The sequence below is a fragment of the Dipodomys ordii genome, unplaced genomic scaffold, assembly GCF_000151885.1.
Source record: "Dipodomys ordii isolate 6190 unplaced genomic scaffold, Dord_2.0 Scaffold157, whole genome shotgun sequence".
NCBI lineage: Eukaryota > Metazoa > Chordata > Mammalia > Rodentia > Heteromyidae > Dipodomys > Dipodomys ordii.
Window position 1 is genome coordinate 2,000,730 of NW_012267373.1, and position 13,461 is coordinate 2,014,190.

General features: G+C 36.4%; 1 protein-coding gene across 1 annotated transcript in view; it reads right to left on the reverse strand.

Moving 5' to 3' along the window:
• Positions 1-4,778: 4,778 nt before the first annotated feature.
• The window catches only part of Rwdd1 (RWD domain containing 1), an 18,154-nt gene continuing 9,471 nt past the window's right edge, over positions 4,779-13,461 (reverse strand). The window contains exons 5-9 of the mRNA XM_013032785.1: positions 12,139-12,297; positions 10,513-10,656; positions 9,685-9,817; positions 9,235-9,297; positions 4,779-5,497 (exon numbers count right to left, since the gene is read on the reverse strand). Of these exons, the coding sequence (XP_012888239.1) occupies positions 5,373-5,497; positions 9,235-9,297; positions 9,685-9,817; positions 10,513-10,656; positions 12,139-12,297 (624 nt within the window). The 3' untranslated portion in view covers positions 4,779-5,372. The remainder of the gene's footprint in view (positions 5,498-9,234; positions 9,298-9,684; positions 9,818-10,512; positions 10,657-12,138; positions 12,298-13,461) is intronic.

Here is a 13,461-nt window from a genome sequence, read left to right on the forward strand (position 1 = left end):
CTGGATTTCAGTGTATTTCCTCATTAGAAAGAAACCTCAAATCTCCTAGCCACAAGCTGTCTGGAGTGCACCGGCTGGTCTTTAAAGTGTGGCAAGACATGTCTCCTGCCATTTACTGACAAGGGTTCCAGCCTGTTCACGACCTTACAACAGATGTTGAGTTTTGAGCATGCATGGTCAAGTGATGAAAAACAAATCAAATCTGGGTTATGGTTGGGCAAGAATCCTACTATCGGGAAGCAGCTGGAGCACTGCTAGCACACATTACTAGACGTGAAACCTTTAACCCTGACTTCATGGTTAGAGGATACCCACCAGCACTCCAGCTCCAACATGGTTATCTTGCTCATCTAAGAGTGAGGATGTGCTGAGAGGGAGGAGAGGCCTTTGCTCAGGTGCATGGGCTTATATTCATAGAATGTAATCGCAGGCTAAACCAGCCTGCAATGTTGAAGAGGCCTTCATTAAGACAGCCTAAGAAATATATAGGAAGATCGAGCAGGATGTCCACAATGAGGAAAATGACATCAAGACTGGACCCCAACAGTCAACTGCAACATCGGTGGGATCCAGCACTTCATGCAACTCTCATGAAGTAGGCTTCCACTCTGGTTGCTGCTGAACATTTGGCCTGAACCGTTTTTTCTTCCTGGAACAGCTTCAGACCAATAGGCTTAAAGAAAGGGCCTTCCTTACTTTTGCTGAAAACAGCCTCTTTCCACGGTGTGGTTTTACTTAAAAGACCAGGGAAGAATTTGGGCCTTACTGACCTGTCCTTCTTCAGGGACAAGAGCATTCATATAGATTTGGGCCCTTTTCCTTGTTTTTAATTTCTGCATTAATAGTACCAAAGTTGATTGTAACAGTAGTTTTAAAAAATACAGAGCCATATACAATCTATTCCTCACCAAGAATTAGCAGCAAGGGTCAAGGATGTGTTTATTGAATTGCAGTATTGTAAGGTCAAAAAATATCTTAAAGTAGAACCATAGTAAGGCAAGGATTTCTATAATATTGTTCTTAGTAACAAACATACTATAACATTTATTTTTATTTTCTTCAAAGTCTTGATACGACAAGGTGAATTATGTTTTAATATTGTTTGATTTTGACACAATAAATTATGCAAAAACTGTTTTTCCTTAACCGTTACTTTCAGTGTTTAATAAGCTTTACTTAAAACCCCTGTTATTGTAATCACAAAAGGCAAAATACACTCACAGTGAGTGCAAAACTAGGGGCAGATAATATGGGATCGAGGAAACTGGGTGTATTTGTCTGAGACCACCAGATCTCCAAGAAATCTGCCTAGGTCAATGGCTACAAGTAAGTTTAGCCGTCATGTTTGTTGAGTCAGAAGCCTCTCTAGCAGTCTTAATCAAATGAAAGCCACAATATCAGGGCTTGAAGACAAGGTAGATATAATAGAAAAAATTAGATTAAGATAAAGAAAAAGAAAACAGATAAATACAAATGCAAAATTCTGGGGCTACACTAAAAGGCCAAACATATGAATCACGGATACTAAAAAAGGAGTGCCAGGCACCAGTGACTAAGAACTGTAAGTGGAGCTATGGCTCAAGTGGTAGTGAGCAAAAAGAATCTTAGATAGTGTGTCCAGATTTTCAGCAGTTGTGTTTTTCTTAGTAATTTGTATTAAAAAGCTTCTGGATACTGACTTACTAATACACATGCTGATTCTCTCGTATATATTATTTTTGTAATTCTGGTGTATGCTATTTTCACTAAGTATTCTTAATTTTAATATTGTCAAATTGGGCAATTTTTCTTTAAATAATGTAATATCTTCCCTTTGACCAACAGAAATATATTTCTTTTAAAATTATTTTTGGTTCAAGATCTTGCTACGTAGCCCACACTATTAATCCTCCTGTTTCAAGCTCCCAAATGCTAGGCTTAAAAGGCTTGAGCCTTCATGACAAGCTAATTATTTTCTTTTATTGTTTTTTAATGCAAAAGTTATTCTCCTACACATAAAAGGACCAGAGACATTTTTATTATACTCAAAAGAAAAGTAACATTAAGATAACAGTAAGGACTGAACTGAGAAAAAAAAGTAACTTATCTTCTCAACAGATTTAGTTACTGTAGAGTTTTGTGAAAAGGTAGTTCATAATTACTCCCTAGTTTTCATCCAATATTCTAAAATTCGCATATTTTCATCTTCAAACTTTTCTTCAATATCTAATTAAAACACTCTAAGTCCACAATGTTAGAATGTGGCATACCGTACTCAAAAGCAAGACAATTTGCTTACTTAATAGTAAAATTCATTTTTTAATCTTAGTATATTTACCTCATTTATTCTTCATAAAGAATGGTTATGATTGGGGGAAATTCTAATATAGAAAATGGAACTATATTTACTGTAGTTATTACACTCCCAAGTTTCTTTCCCAGCTCATCTATAAAAAGCAGTGAAGAGACAAGCACTGCAGATACTGAGATTGGGTTGAAGATATTTGAATGGAATGGGTAAAATGCAAGAGGAGGATGGAGTGGATACAAACTAAGGACTTCACATGCATGTATGGCCTACACATGTGGAAAGATCCCAATGAAGCCCCTTTACAGTTAATGCATGCTAATAGTGTCATTCCTAAAAGTAGGAAATGTGTGCACATATATGTATATACATGCACACATCCATATTATGCATTGGCTATTTATGGATAGGTGAATAAATACTGTATCTTAATCGAGAATTATGGGCATATTATCAGTGTCCTGGATGTGATACTGTTCTATAGTTTAATACCATGTTCCAGTGTGAGAAAAGATGGATGGGAGCTAAACTTCCTACAACTACTTATAAATCTGTAATCATCTAAAAAAAATGGAGTTTTAATTAATCTCCTGTGTGCTTTCCCTGTGTTTATCCTATTAAGTACTGCTGGCAACTGGAAACATCATAACTGGGGGGGGGGGCAGAATGAAAGATATAAGCAGATATTCCAGAGTAACATGAAGGACTTTTCCTCAAAGTTCGTTCATTGGGAATAAACTAAGTAGAATTCTAGCCACAGTGTGAAAGACAAAGCAGATACAAAAATCTACTGCTCAGGGGACAAAACTTTAATGTCTATATGATGAGTCTATCCTTTATTAATTACAAAGCCCTGTTAGTGAACAAAATGAGTAACTTGAACTTACATTGCTTGCCAAGACCCAGACTTGACAAAAAAGCTGGGCATGGGGTGACATGTTGGTATATGCCTGTCATCACAGTTACACAGATATAAGCAGGATCACTGTTCAGAACTGCCTGGGTAAAAAACATGAAACTTTTACCTGGAAAACAAAGTAAAAAAGGTGGTACAGCGCCTGCCTAGTCTGAGACTGTGAGTTCAAATCCCAGTATTGTCAAAACATTAAAAAAAATTCATCATGTTGTGTAAGGAAATAAAAAAGCTCTGGTACTTTCTTCCCCAATCTGAAAATACCCTCTTGCCTTTTTCCCAGTTGCTCTTTTCCAACTTATCAGCCCATCTTACTCTCCTTTTCCACCAACTGCTCAGCATTTCAGAAATATGTTAAGTGTATCACAGCATTAAGAGAAAGCAAATGCTAGCTAATCTTCAGCACTTTAGACAGTGCCATTTGTGCTGGGAATAATATTCCTTTCACTTGGACAGTGATTTTTGAGTATTTGACTGTCTTGTCCAACAATCAAAATGACTTTTTGAACCATTCTGAAACAAAGAAACCTGAAAGACAAAAATGCTGCAAATGATTTGAATCAGGTAGTACATTTATGTTCCAGTTCTACCTCTTAACATGTTTGCACAATCTACACTTTTTCTGGGATTCAAGAATAAATATTTTGCTTCTTGTCAAACATGTTTCAAGACTATGACAGATGAACTCATTGCTTTCCTTGAGACTGTGACTGCTCTCTTGGTTCTACCTCAGGTAGGTAAAGTTCATGTACTATTTAGGTATGGCCTTTGACCAGTATTTACCCATCATTTCCCTTAAGGATCTCTGCTGGCCAAAGTAACAGATGCTTAGCATTATGCAAAGATGCAAATGAAAAACAGAAAAATTTGTTTAAACCCTCATGTATCTCTAAAGTACAAGAAAATTTGGCATTCTATTTCATAATTCACTCATCCAACAATATTAGGTGTCCACTCTGTGTCAAGCATTAACTCAGAATTTATGTTTTTATCCCAGTAATATTTTTGCACAACTTGGCACAAGTAGAAAAAAATTTCCCAAATCCAAAAGCAAAATTGATAATCAGGACTACTTATTATTGACTACTACTTATTGATTACTTATTACTACAGATACTACTAGTTTGACTACTACATATCCTGGAAATATGTGTGCTCTAGTTTGAAAAGCAAAATCTTGGGTTAGAATACAATACATACTCTGTTATAAAAACAAACCAGGTTGTCCCCATTTTATCACTAGGTTCTTGCCTTCAGTCACAAATGACAAAGATATCCAATGAGGAATGTATAAAACTAGTCTTAAACTTACCGGAAGGGAGGACAGTCTTCACTCACTTCAGTCCCACATTGTTCATCGTTCTTTTTTAACTGTAACAGCTTTTATGGATCTACTCATCAGATTAAACTGTCTTTCTAGGAAAAGCAAAGCCTCCATTCTTGATCTGGGATCAAGGTTAACCACAAGATTCCCTCAAAAAGCATGAAGTCTCACAATAGATTTATCTTTTCATGAAAATGCTTTTAATCCCAAGGTCTGATTTCCAAATAAACATGGAATTGATATTGTTCTGTTTATGGGTATGCAACACGTGTTTTCTTTCTTTCTTTTTTTTTTTTTAAATGAAGTCAGCTATGTGCACTGCACAAGTGATTTTCAACTGGGGCCAAGATTCAGTCCTCCAAAAATACACTCACTAGGTAATCTGCATGAAGCCTGGCTCTCTCACCTGGTGCCCAAGTCAAACACCCATGTTAATATACACATTCACAGATGGAGATGAGTGTTTGTGTTGCAGACAATATGTAACATGGTATGAATGACAACACTTTGCACCCCGAAGTAATCATTGGTTTCAGCATAGAAATTCTAACTTATTCCAATTCCTCATCTACAAACCTTACCTTCAAGTCTTGGTGTTTACAGGCCAGCTCTTCTCAACACTAAATGATTTTTAGATAGGTGACTTTTTGATCACCAATAAGAAGTAGACATTTTATATTTGAAATTTTAAGGTCAGTTTATTAAGTTCAATGATGTAAGCTATCAGAAGACTATTCTCCTGAAAATGATTTTTTTCTTAGAAAAAAAAAGAAAGGAAAATCAAAGCCCTCTCAGCATAGCCACAGATGCTGTGGCTGTGAAGCCTCTCTAGCGATGGGGGCAGTCCGTTAGTCTGAGTCACTCCCTGGGTCAGCAGGATTGTAGTCGGGATCGTCGTCCTCCTCCTCTTCTTCCAGCTCCAAGTCATCCATTTCCTGGAACAATGACTCATCTACCTCCACATTGTTTCCAGCTGCAAAGAGTGAGAAAACATTACCTTCAGTCATAAGCTCTGAAACACGTAACTCATATCTCATGAAGATGTATTTCATAAAGATATAACTCATTGGTACTAGCAAAGAGAAACTTCTTTTGTCAAGGATGAGTGATACATTCTAAACCCAACAGTTCAAACCACAAATATATTGATCAGCAGAGACTCTGACATTTTAAGAGCAGTTCTTTCAGTTCATAGTTTGAAAATCTGGACGTTCTATTTAAAAACTTATTAGAATGCCATGATTTATAATGTGGCATATTCCAATATGACTTTGTTATCATTAGTTATAGAAAGGTGGTTATCACTGAGACATGTGTCAGGGGTTTAGTGATGCCCACACATCACTACACCTCAACTTAGAGGACAGATTTAATTGAACCTTTACTCTCACCCAGTGCTCTTTATATCCAACAGATTTCAAATACTCCAAATGTCTAGCTCCTGTCAGAAGCAGTAAGCAGGCTCTGCATTAAAAACATCATACTTCAGTGTGGACTGAAACAGATTAAAGTAGGATGCGATAGTACTCTTCAAGCACTCACAGATGGCTATCTTCTGTCTCTCTCAGACTCTAGCCTATTGACAAGTGATAACATTGAAAATACTGCCTAGAACTGTTCAGTCATTGAAGTGCAATAAGCTGGAGTCCCCTGTTCCCACTGCCTTTAATTCTGGGGCTCCCTCAAGTATCTGGGGCACTGCTGCCGCCAGCTGGACATGCACAACTGCAGACTCTGCATTTAGCTTCTTCTGCCTAACATACACTGGCACTACTAGATTCTTCAGGGGTGACTCAAATCAAAAGTTTTAGATTTGGTACTAGTTTGGGCACACAAACAGGAACTAGCACTGGGTTAGGTAGTGGTTTGGGAACTGGCCTGAGATTTGGAGGATTCAGTACATAGTAGCAGCAACAGTAACAAACTACATTAGGTGATCTTTCCATTCAGCCTACATAAGCTCCTATTCAGTCCAACCAATTGATAAATACTGAGAGTGCTCTTTCTGCTCCAACTCCAGTGAAAAATGAGAGGTTATTTTGGCAAAAGAGAACCACCTGCAGGATTTTTGGGGAACAGGAAAGGGATGTTTCAACAACAATACTACATCAATGGAACTTACACAAGAAAATCCCTTTTGCCGATTTAAGGTTACATGGTATAGTTACATGCCCACTAATAAAAATGAAGATGGATGGTTTTCGTTTGCAATAAAAAGGGAACAGATCTTCTAGGCCAATAACAAACAGCAGTTGGGAGTATCACTGCACGAGGTTTGGGGAGGAAAACAGACCCTTGTTGTAAATGTAGGGGTTACTGAAACATTTCTGGACGATCACACCTATTTTGAAAAGCCAATATAACAATACAATTGCAGCAACTTGAAATCCTTTTTATTACTAGAACAGAACTCTGCCCTGAACGGATCAGTTTTTATAGAATGCTCCGGCTGGGGTAGATCCTTTTATTTGGGAAGAAGTCAAGTGTGGGTAACCCTAATTGTGAAAAGTGAATTCCTGTATCAATGATGGATTTCAAAGAACATCTACAAAAACTAAAGGCTCAAAATCAGATGAATAAACAGCATCAGACCAGATTAAATATTATATTTCAAGGTATTAGTGAACTACAGAGCTGGGAAGGTGGCTCAGTGGTAGAGTGCTTGCCTTGCATGCCTGAGGCCCTGGGTTCAATCCCTAAGCACCATATAAGCAGAAAAAGCCAGAAGTGGTGCTGTGGCTCAAGTGTTAGAGCACTAGCCTTGAGCTGAAGAGCTGAGGGACAGCGCCCAGGCCCCAAGCTCAGGCCTCATGACCGACCAAAAAAAAAAAAAAAAAGAAGAAGAAATTAGTGAACTACAAAAAAATCAAACTACAACTGTGACTAATATTGCTTAAAGGATTTTATAGAGTTTTTATGATAAAATATGGCTTTTATCACCTCAGAAGCAGCAGCTATAGGTGAGGAAATAAGGATGCAGAGATACAGAGAAATTGTTCAAGTGGTTACATTATAGTCCAGGTGAAATAATAAAACCTTTGAAACAAAAGAAATTGCTAAAAAGATATGTCAGTGCAATTTACTAGATATGAAAAGATGCCTGATCAACCTTTAAAAAGAGAAAGGAGATAAGAATGAGTGAAGATACTAAAACTTCGAAAGCCAAAGACAGAATGATATGATGTTTTTGGAATGAGGACTCTGCAGAAAATGTAAGATATCCTAACTACATTTTTTATTTTTTGAGAATATAAAAAGTTTGGCATAGCTGTTACAGAGAATGAAATAAACACTTAACAAAAAATATTGAAGGCTGGAGTAATAACTCAGTGGTAGATCACTACTAGCCTAGCAGGCTCAAGACCTTACACCACCTAAAGAAAAAAATAATAGAGGTGGTACCAATAAGAGCCTAGTTTAGGTTAGGAAGATTTATCAACACTGATTCCTAACCTTCTTCAGCAATAATCTAGAACAAGGTGGTAAGGCTAAAAGCTAGAAGATTCCAAACTAGCAAGATGAACATAACAGAAGGTTAAAAAAAAAACACAGAATGTTAAGATGCTATTAGACTTGTGGCTAAGTATGGAATCCAGTTTTAAAAAAAACAAAACATGTATGTACTGGGTGCCAATGGTTCTTATCTGTAATACTGGCTAACAAGAAGGCTGATACTGAGAGGATCACTGTTGAAAGCCAAACCAGGCAGAAAGGTTCACTAGATTCCATCTCTAAAATAGCCAACGAAAGCAGGGCTAGAGGTATTGTTCAAGCGGTAGAATAAGTCTGAAGCCCTGAGTCAAAATAAAACTAAATAAAAACTCCTGAGTCAAACTAAACAAAAGTCCCCCCAACATATATAGGTCATAAACTGTGTATGGTTAGAGAACTGATTTATACTGTTCTTTGCTATATTCTAAGTAGACAGGACAATGTAGTAAATATTAGTGTGTAGATAGATAGATGATAGATGTCAAGAGGTAAGGTGTATGGAAAACTATAACCAGCAAAAAGCTGAAATAAGAGGCATGACTCAAGTAAAAAACAAAAAACAAGTGAGAGTGCGAGGAGCAGAGCTTAAGCACAATTAGTAGAAGATGCTTCAAAGACAAGGAAAGGTGAGATTTTGGTTACGGAGAAAACTACAGAGTTCCATATATGAGAGCTACCCAAATTCTGAAAAATCACAAGATACCATTCTCATACATTTGTGATACTACAAATTTGATGTACCAGTTTACTAGTTATCAGACTATTGTACTATAATTGTCTACCTACTGCTACCTGAAGATTGCTCAAGTCATGAGAAAACTTAAAAACTACATTGCTATAGAATGAAAACATTCAGGGCTGGGAAGGCGGCTCAGTAGTAGAGTGCTTGCCTTGCATGCCTGAGGCCCTGGGTTCCATTCCTCAGCACCACATAAGAAAAAAGAAAAAAGCCGGAAGTGGCGCTGTGGCTCAAGTGGTAGAGCACTAGCCTTGAGCTGAAGGGCTGAGGGACAGTGCCCAGGCCCAGAGTTCAGGCCCCACAACCGGACACACACACACACAAAATGAAAACATTCAGTTCAAATATGTAAATCAATAAACTATTAAACTGTAGGCTTCAAAATGTGTATGTATGTGTTTTAAACAACTCTGAGAGGAAAACATTACATTAAGTAAAATTATTACTTTGATTTTCAGAGTGGAATTCTATTATCTTACCATCCTCTAAGAACTGGATGTCAGATGTATCAAGATTATGATCAGTTTCAAACAGCTGCTTTCCTAAAAGAAATAGGTATGTTTAATTCAAATGCCTCAATTTAGATCCATTATCTTCTCTATAACCATTTAAAAATGTAATAAAAAATACAACCTCCTTAAAATCTGTTGTCTTGTGAATTTAAACATGTATGTGAGCTTTAGTAGCTATGGGGCTTATGAAATGTATAGCAAAGTGGAACACGTACACCCTAGTCTGCATTAAGAGTCCTAGAAAACAACAAGTCTGACTATATCACTTCTAAGGCTTATGGTCTTAAATGACCCTGTATCCTAAGATCTATCAATTGTAATACTTAAATGGCCTTTTTTTGCTATACAAGAAAGGATCCAAGGGGTTTTGGGGATAGCAGGAATGATGATGGGGCAGAGAGCTGTCATACTACTTACCACTTAATTTATTTTTTCCTGCTTGTTCTTCCTCTTTCATGCGTTTCTTTTTAATTTCCAAGAGTTCTGCATCAAACTTGGCCTTCCAACTTAAGAAATTCTCAATTGTAACAGGAGTGCCATGGAATAATTTCTTTAAAAATTAAATAGAGATTTAAGTTGCCAGATTAATGAAACATCAGTATAACAAGTAAAGCCTAGTTAAATATTCCAGACAAATACACATACTGATTACATGTGAAACAGGAAAGAGTATCAGCCAAAACACATTGAAATTTTGAAGTATTGAATCTGATTTCTTCCTGTATTTGCCACTCTCTTTGTTTTTGGTTCAACTGAGAAACTAGACTTCTGATTTTTACTACAAAAAAATGAATAAATTAATTTATATATATATCTCACATGCAATAAACTTCTGTATTTACCATAGCTATTTACTGGCAAAGTTGATATCAGTACTAAAACATTATGAATATACATCAAGTTGTAATATTAAATCATGACTTTTACACTTCATTTCAGAATTTGAGGTTCCCTTCAGTCTTTATTTTTAGTAATGATTTATAATTCCCGAACTATGCAACAGGTAAAATAATTTCTTGGTCTTATGTAAGGTTTACTACACAAGTACTATGTGTTACTTATGCATGCTACCAAAAAATATTTTACTCAATAAAGTTGTATTAAAATACACCTTATTTTGTGATAAAAAAAAAACACTGCAATTTCCAAAAAACACCCCCCCCAAAACAAAACAAAAAAAAAAAACTGGCTCCCAACTAAACAGATTTAATGACTAGTGAGAGGAAACAGGCTCTTAAAATATACCTTTTCTGCTTCTTCTGCTTCCTTTTCCTTTTGTTTCTTTTCTTCCTCTCTTCTAGTCTTTATCTGATCTACTATTTCATTTAATTTTTCTTGCACAGCTGTAACTAGAGTAAAGATCATCACCATACCTAGATTTTCTTCAGCCTATATAACAAAAACAGGTGATGAGAAACACACTTCTCAGAAAAATTACAACTAGCCAACAATTTTTGCACAACCACTAAATCTCATGTTTTTATAAGACGACTATTAATTCAGCTAGTTATACCACATTGTAGATTACTATATTTACTATATTTCATTATTAAAATGAAATATATAATGAGTAATTGTAATTTCACTCAGGTAACAGGCTGAGCAGGGCCTAGAAGCAGCAAAATCTTCTCACACTTTCTTGCTTGCTTTCTTCTCTAAAAACTCCAAATATTTTTCTTTTAAAGTAACACTTAAAGGACTATTGGTCCTTAGAATAGTTATATTTAAGATGGAGATTTTTTTTTTTTGGGTTCCGTCGTGGGGCCTGAACTCTGGGCCTGGGCTCTGTCCCTCAGCTCTTCAGCTCAAGGCTAGCGCTCTACCACTTGAGCAACCACGCCACTTCCGGCTTTTTTCTTATGTGGTGCTGAGGAATCGAACCCAGGGCCTCATGCATGCAAGGCAAGTGCTCTACTACTGAGCCACCTTCCCAGCCCTGATGGAGATGTTTTCTGACAATCCCTTTTTCTTTGACTAGCTGTAGGGCTTCAACTCAGGACCAGGGGGCTGTCCGTGAGCTTTTGTGCTCAAGGCTAGCAGTCTACAACTTGAACCAGAGCTCTACTTCTGTCTTTTTAGTAGGTAAGGTTTTCCTTCCCTGGCTGGCTTCAAACCTTGATTCTCAGATCTTAGCCACATGAGTAGCTAGGATTATAGGCATGAGCCCCAAGATCTGGCTTCTGACAATTTTTAAAACAAACAACAAGTTAGGACTTCTGATTTTTAAGATGGTGAATGAAGTACCTCCCTATTCTTCACTCTGAAGAAATGAAAAGCTCACTACCCAATAACAAGTGACTTTAGCCACCTGGCAAGCCCATCCCACTGCAGAACTAGTCCAAAACACACTTCTCCATATCCACTTGTTATTTCACACAACCCTCCCCTCTTAGAGGGGCCAGAGAGCATTATTGATATTTGTGCTTTAAGGAAGAAGAGAGGTAAAGAAAAGGAAAAACAAAAAACAATTGCAGCCCACTACAGGCAACTTGTCTGGAAAGGTCAGAGGGGAGGGAGTTTTGTTTTTTTTTAATGCTGAAACTTCTAGCTACATGTAGGACTAGATATTCTAAGAACCAAATTAGAACTATGCTTATGATTTAAAGTACCTTTGGGGCTACTATATCATAAAGACTAAGGAAGTAAGTCATAATGCTGAGTTTCAAATAGGAATTGGGGCAACTTCTATTACTCAAAATTTAAAGGAACAGTGGGAAACTAAAACAAAGACACTTGGTAATACTACACCATCCATTCTGCTTGGTCTGTACTTATTACAACTATTTAATAACATTATCTAATGTTTAAGTTAACATATAATATTTAAAGCCAACAATATAACATCAATACAAAAAATTCTTATTTACTTACTTGCACTGATAATAATTTTAAAATGTCTGAGACATCATTATCTTCTAAATTTTCCTGGGAGAATATTTCATAAAGGGGAGCTTCATCTGGGTATTTTTCACTATATGTAAACTTTAGTGTAGTCTGAACAGCTAAGACACAAGACAACAATTTGATATAAATACATTAAGACTAGAGATCAGTATTTTTGTTTAATCAGTAATTAGCTTACAATTTGCCAAAGTAGTATAACAGATTTTCCTACCAACGGCCCCCCCAAAACTAAGAGATTAGCAAATCATTAGTACTAATAACACATACCAATAAGAGGTAAGTAAATACCAAAACTCATTCCTTATATAGGAAGTACATCTACCCAGTATCATTTTATGATTTTGTATTTCTGAGGAAGAATATGGTCAAAAGTTCATATTTTTAAAAATCCTGCTCAACATAAAGTAAAAGCAAAAAATACAACTGTGGCTTCTACCAGAAGCCATTCCAAGCTGCCATATCTGGTGGCTAGATGACGAAGTTTTGACTAGTTTGAAAAAGTATCTATGAAAAATGTGATTCATCCACACATTCTCACTCTTTTGACTTGTGCTAATGTATAGATCCAACATCTGTTTGGGAGTGAAATATTATTGGGCACATTGCTATCTAGCGTCTCTGTAGCCCAGTTCAATGAGTTCTCTATTCCAACTAGCAGTAGTGCTAAATCTTTTCTACTAACATCATTACTCACATTGATCACTTTCCTAGAGTTTATTATCTTGTAACTCACATAATAGTAAGACTAGTTGTTTTTTTGTTGTTGTTAGAATAGTTTTTTTTTTTTGATGATCATCTATAATGCTGTTTCTAGAAATTACAAATCTATTCTCTTTGCTGCTTTTGAACTAGTTGGTTTATTAAAATGGAGTTTGGGGGAAAAACATATTACAACTATAGATTCTTTCAAACACATTTAGAATATATTTTTCAAATTAGAACATGACTTATGTAAAACCATTACAACTGGATGATTATTAGATTCTAACAAAGCTAGTATTCAGAATATGGGAACAATCTTAAGCAATTTTTGAATTTCGCATTTAATTTTGGTATAATCTTAAAAAGGTAAGTGTTGTTATTTTGGGGTATTTACCAATGAGCATTGCCACAGCATTACAGCATATAGATGGTACTATAAGCAACATAAGTAATGTCAAGAACTTCTTTTTTTTTTTTTTTTGGTCGGCCGTGGGGCTTGAACTCTGGGCCTGGGCGCTGTCCCTCAGCTCTTCAGCTCAAGGCGAGCGCTCTACCACTTGAGCTACAGCGCCACTTCCGGTTTTCTGG